Source organism: Pectinophora gossypiella, chromosome 19 (assembly GCF_024362695.1).
Source record: "Pectinophora gossypiella chromosome 19, ilPecGoss1.1, whole genome shotgun sequence".
NCBI lineage: Eukaryota > Metazoa > Arthropoda > Insecta > Lepidoptera > Gelechiidae > Pectinophora > Pectinophora gossypiella.
Window position 1 is genome coordinate 8,440,010 of NC_065422.1, and position 5,310 is coordinate 8,445,319.

Here is a 5,310-nt window from a genome sequence, read left to right on the forward strand (position 1 = left end):
TATTTCTGCCTAAAATTCAAACGAAGGATTTTCCAGGCTAAGTTCCTGAAAAACAATATAGATAGCGCTGTACAGGTTTTCCTTCGTTTAACCTTCAATTTTCATGGATAACAGCCATGCATCTTTTATCTTTGTTTTTGGGTATAACAGCCTCCGTGGTCTAGTGGTTAGAGCGTTAGGCTCACGATCTGGAGGTCCGGGTTCGATTCCCGATGGGGACATTGTCGAAATCACTTTGTGAGACTGTCCTTTGTTTGGTAAGGACTTTTCAGGCTTGGATCACCTGATTGTCCGAAAAAATAAGATGATTCCGTGCTTCGGAGGGCACGTTAAGCCGTTGGTCCCGGCTATTAGCCGTAAAAAACCTCCACCAACCCGCAGTGGAGCAGCGTGGTGGAGTATGCTCCATACCCCCTCCGGTTGATTGAGGGGAGGCCTGTGCCCAGCAGTGGGACGTATATAGGCAGTTTATGTTATGTTATGTTATGTTTGGGTATAAATGATGACCCTTTTTATTACACCCAGGCACAATTACATCTTCCACTCATTATTATACTGATCAAAATAAAGAAAAACAATATAGGCAGCAACATAATTCTATACATAATGTGATCCAAATATCAAGCAAAAACTATTTTTATATATGCTTGTGTCATAACATTGTATTTTGGAATAATTATGTACCCAAGTAATGAAAACAAAGGTACATATCACTTTGAAGCTGTACAACTTTTTTTTTTGACGTGACTTATTGTAGATTTGCCGCAGATGGCATTAACTACTTGGCCGGACAAATGGGGAGCGCTGAACGCTCTCACCCGGTACAACGTTTAAGACAACAGGCCTAAGGGTGCCCAGTTGGGCGCGAACCTCGGCTCAGGGCGTCGTCTGAGAGGAAAAATATTTGAAAGAATTAATCAACCCTAGTGGGTCGAAGCTGTACAACGCAAAAACAATATAGATTGTTTTTAGTGAAGGTAGCCTGTAAAGTCCCTCACTGTGTTCTATAAATTATTATCCTGTCATTAACACGTTCATGCAAGCATCCCACTAAGTCCGTCAGATGAGGCGTTGCGCATGGTCTTTCCATACAAAATTAAACGACGTTCATACACGTCCCGAGAAATATAAAATAATTATCATACATACATCTTCACACTAACGTTGTATAACGTCAACGTATACATACGTTTTGTCACACAAAATAAAGATTGCACCCTGAATTACAAAAAGAACGTAATTATACGTCAACGTATATATACGTTCCGGCATATTTCATAAACATTTTGCTTGTCTATTAAAGACCTAACGTCATAACACGTCAACGTTTATAGGCGTTGTGCCACTAAACATGTATTTTATCTATTGAATAAGTAGCCACGTCTTATCACGGTACCGTGAATATACGTTGTGCTTTCTAGTTTAGTTAATACACTCGCCAGAAATACTAGAACGTGTATAAACGTTAACGTTTATAACCGTTGTGTCACAAAAAGTTTTATAAATTTTGTGCTTATGTAACAACGTTTTATCACGGTAACGTTGGTGTACGCTGTGTTTCAGAGCATAGTTTTCATATTAGCTAGTAATACCGAAACGCACGTGTACGTTAACGTATGTTTACGTTCTGCTGTAAGAAATTGCTAATACACGTTTTTAATACAAAGGGACGCTTATGTACGTTGACGGTTATTCATGTAGTGCTACAAAACATTGCATCAAGTTTATTTTTTTAATGAACAAGGACGTACATAATATACGTTTCGTTATTTTTCAGTACTTAAGCATTGTTATGTAGTTTTTAGGTATTATTCAGTCAATAAAACACTAAAGGTTATGTTTGTTTTTATTATTTTTTCTTAATCAGTCTCACAATTTAGGATATAGCTTCATACTAGAATAATTAACCTATTTATAGGTATCTAATAATATTATAATTGTACGTTTTTAATTAACAATATCCTGAAAAGCTAATATTTAAATTCGTACTAATCAGTCTTGATATAACAATAATATTTCTTGATTAGCAATTGCACTTAAATCTAAAAGCATCTTTGATTTTATCTTGGCCCATGAGATCACACATATATTTTTTGTACTTAGAATTAAATTTAACAATTGACCACTGATTAAACCCTGGTATCTAAGACACAAGTGACAAGACAGCTACAAATTATACCTGGCTATGCCATTCTTCGAAACAAACAGCACATAATGCTGGCTTATCGTCACAGCCTTTGCATCTTAGACCAGTTTCTTTTCTAATTTTCTTTTTTGTGCATAATTTGCATTTTAAGTAATTTACGTTTATATACGTTTTATGAAAATCATCTATGACCGTCGTACCTGGGCCGACATTAAATTGAGCACCCGCAGAAAGGGCATCAAATTCAAACAACGCTTTTGTAGTTTCCCAGTCATTTGGAGCTTCAATGTCGTTACCAGACTGTCTAACATTACCCTATTCCGGGATTCCGGTCGGATTATTTCTTTGGGCATCTTCAGATCTTGATGGCATTAGTGACGCACGGGGCGAGTTATTTCTTTCAGCTTCAACCGGATTCGGTGGCGGCGGCGACGCAGGTGAGTCATTTATTTCAGCTTCAACCAGATCCGGTGGCGACGGCGACGCAGGTGAGTCATTTCTTTCAGCTTCAACCGGATCCGGTGGCGGCGGCGACGCAGGTGAGTTATTTCTTTCAACTTCAACCGGATCCGGTGGCGGCGGCGAACCAGGTGAGTCATTTCTTTCAGCTTCAACCGGATCCGGTGGCGGCGGCGACGCAGGTGAGTCATTTCTTTCAGCTTCAACCGGATCCGGTGGCGGCGGCGACCCAGGTGAGTCATTTCTTTCAGCTTCAACCGGATCCGGTGGCGGCGGCGAACCAGGTGAGTCATTTCTTTCAGCTTCAACCGGATCCGGTGGCGGCGGCGAACCAGGTGAGTCATTTCTTTCAGCTTCAACCGGATCCGGTGGCGGCGGCGACGCAGGTGAGTCATTTCTTTCAGCTTCAAGCGAATCCGGTGGCGGAGTCGAAGCAGGTGAGTCATTTCTTTCAGCTTCAACCGGATCCGGTGGCGGCGGCAACGCAGGTGAGTCATTTCTTTCAGCTTCAACCGAATCCGGTGGCGGAGGCGAAGCAGGTGAGTCATTTCTTTCAGCTTCAACCAGATCCGGTGGCGGCGGCGACGCAGGTGAGTCATTTCTGTCAGCTTCAACCGGATCCGGTGGCGGCGGCGACGCAGGTGAGTCATTTCTTTCAGCTTCAACCGGATCCGGTGGTGGCGGCGATGCCAGAGGTGACTGATTTCTCGTACAAATTGACATATTTTCTATTTCTGTCGGGTCAGGAAGCAAAGATGAGATTTCTAAAACATTTATATCACCCAAGTTGTTCCTTAAAGTTTCTGAATGCAAAGAAATTGTGTCTGCACTGTCATCAGCATGTTCAACTTTCGCCTGTTTTGTTTTAGGTTTGTTTGTGCCATTGTTTGAAGTGGTTGAATGGGAACGTTTAAGAGCTAAACGGTGGCGGCGATGAGAGTCAAAAATACTGCTATTACTTGAAGCTTCCGAAAACGAATCGGTTTCGTTATCATCGTCATTATCTGTACCAGCTTCAGACTCAGACCTGCTCCCCAACGATGGTTTAGTGCGTCTGCAACAAAATTCCAAATCACTAACAACACTGCTGTCTGAATCGTCAGAGGCAGGATCATATTCTTCATCGGAGCCATACTCTCCATCGTCGCTAAATGGGTCTGGTGTACTTTGCCGTGGCGAGACATTATCTTCAAACATTTTCATTGAAGCCTTGTTCGTCCGTTGTGGTCGTTTCTCCTCCTGCAGACAGTAAAATTATTTAAAACTATAGCTTCTGCCCCGCGACTACGTTCGCTCACATCGGAATCCCGCGAGAACCTTATTGTTTCCCGGGATAAAAAGTATCCTATGTTTTTTTCGGGATATGGTCTATCTATGTGCAAAATTTCATGGAATTCCATGAAATTTTGCACCAGCGGTTTAGGCGTAAAAACGTAGCAAACAAATTTTCAGATTTATAATATTAGTAGGATTTATCAGCTCACAAGAACCCAATAACTGACACCTAAATTGTTTATCACAAAATTGTATATTTAGATAGTTACCTGCCTAGTTCTTATAAATAAAAAATAACTTACCGTGTCCATTTCAATAGATTTCTCCGTATTTTTTCTATTGCAGGTCTCATTTTTGTCTTTTCCTTTGGGTCGTCTTTTTTTAGATTTCCTCTTACTTTCCATCTAAAACAATAAAATTAATGAAAATTAAATGATAGTAGATCAAAATTATTACCGAAATATAACTTACAATACACAAAAACATCGAGAAAATTAATGTTTACTTACGTCGGTGATTTCGCGCGTAATTGGTTTGCGTCGTGTTCCCGCTGCGAGCGCAACAGCCTCACTGACAGTATGGCGGCGCGTACAAAGGTCACCGTGTGATGACGTTGTGCGTTTGTGGTGTGGGTACTTGTAACTGTGTGAGTGACTGGGAATCATCATGAAATAAAACACATTTCCAGTGGCGCTAGAAGTCCGAGATTTAGATATGGTGTGGCGCTAGTACGTAGTTTTATGATTTTTATACGGATATCCAACGTTCTTGTACGTTCTACGCTTTACTCATGTTTTTATTTCGGCGTGATAAAACGATGTGCTACATCACTTAGATTGATTTTCGACGTATACCTACGTTGTTAGCATGAATGTGTCCCTTTCGTTTTCGGCGGATAGAAGACATCTACTGTTTTTATTGTACTATGGTCTCGGACTAATCTTTAGGTCTTTGTAAAAAACTTAGACCACTTAGAATGTCTAAGCTTGAGGCTTTGAGGCATTCATTTTAATGAAGGCCAGCTCAACTGGGTTTTGTTAGAATGCCTAACGTAATTTTAGCGTATTTTCCCGGTAAAAATAGAACGTATTTATTTTCTTTATTGAGACTGCTTAAATTGGATACTTACACATTGGACTTAATTACCATAGCGGAATAGACCACACCCCGGTTGGTCGGTCGTACCTACCCTTTCGGTATACAAGCGTGATGCTTATGTTATGTTGTAATATGTGCTTCAATTTTTTATCTTGCTTTGTTTCGTTCTTGAATTTGCGTTTCAAACGCGAATCAAAGGCGAATTGTAACCGCTACAATAATAATATTATTATATTCTAAAATTTAGGCGTCATCTACGGCGTCAGATATTTGTATTTTATATTTGAAAGGTAGACACACTATGAAATAAGCTTAATCATTCACAAAAGAGC

At 40.4% G+C, this 5,310-nt stretch overlaps 1 protein-coding gene across 12 annotated transcripts; it reads right to left on the reverse strand.

The window, feature by feature from the left end:
• Positions 1 to 1,029: 1,029 nt before the first annotated feature.
• Positions 1,030 to 4,751, reverse strand: LOC126375681 (uncharacterized). 12 transcript variants are annotated; one of them, XM_050022766.1, is made up of 6 exons: positions 4,390 to 4,751; positions 4,183 to 4,284; positions 3,247 to 3,844; positions 3,094 to 3,195; positions 2,737 to 2,991; positions 1,030 to 2,685 (listed from the first exon to the last, which is right to left on the reverse strand). In XM_050022766.1, exons 1-6 carry the CDS (start codon positions 4,546 to 4,548, stop codon positions 2,462 to 2,464), a joined length of 1,440 nt encoding a protein of 479 aa, XP_049878723.1. In that variant the 5' UTR covers positions 4,549 to 4,751; the 3' UTR covers positions 1,030 to 2,461. The 12 variants fall into 12 exon arrangements, with proteins under 12 accessions (XP_049878723.1, XP_049878721.1, XP_049878722.1 ...); XM_050022764.1 differs by having other exon boundaries at positions 1,030 to 2,583; positions 2,635 to 2,685; positions 3,094 to 3,844; XM_050022765.1 differs by having other exon boundaries at positions 3,145 to 3,844.
• Positions 4,752 to 5,310: the final 559 nt, after the last annotated feature.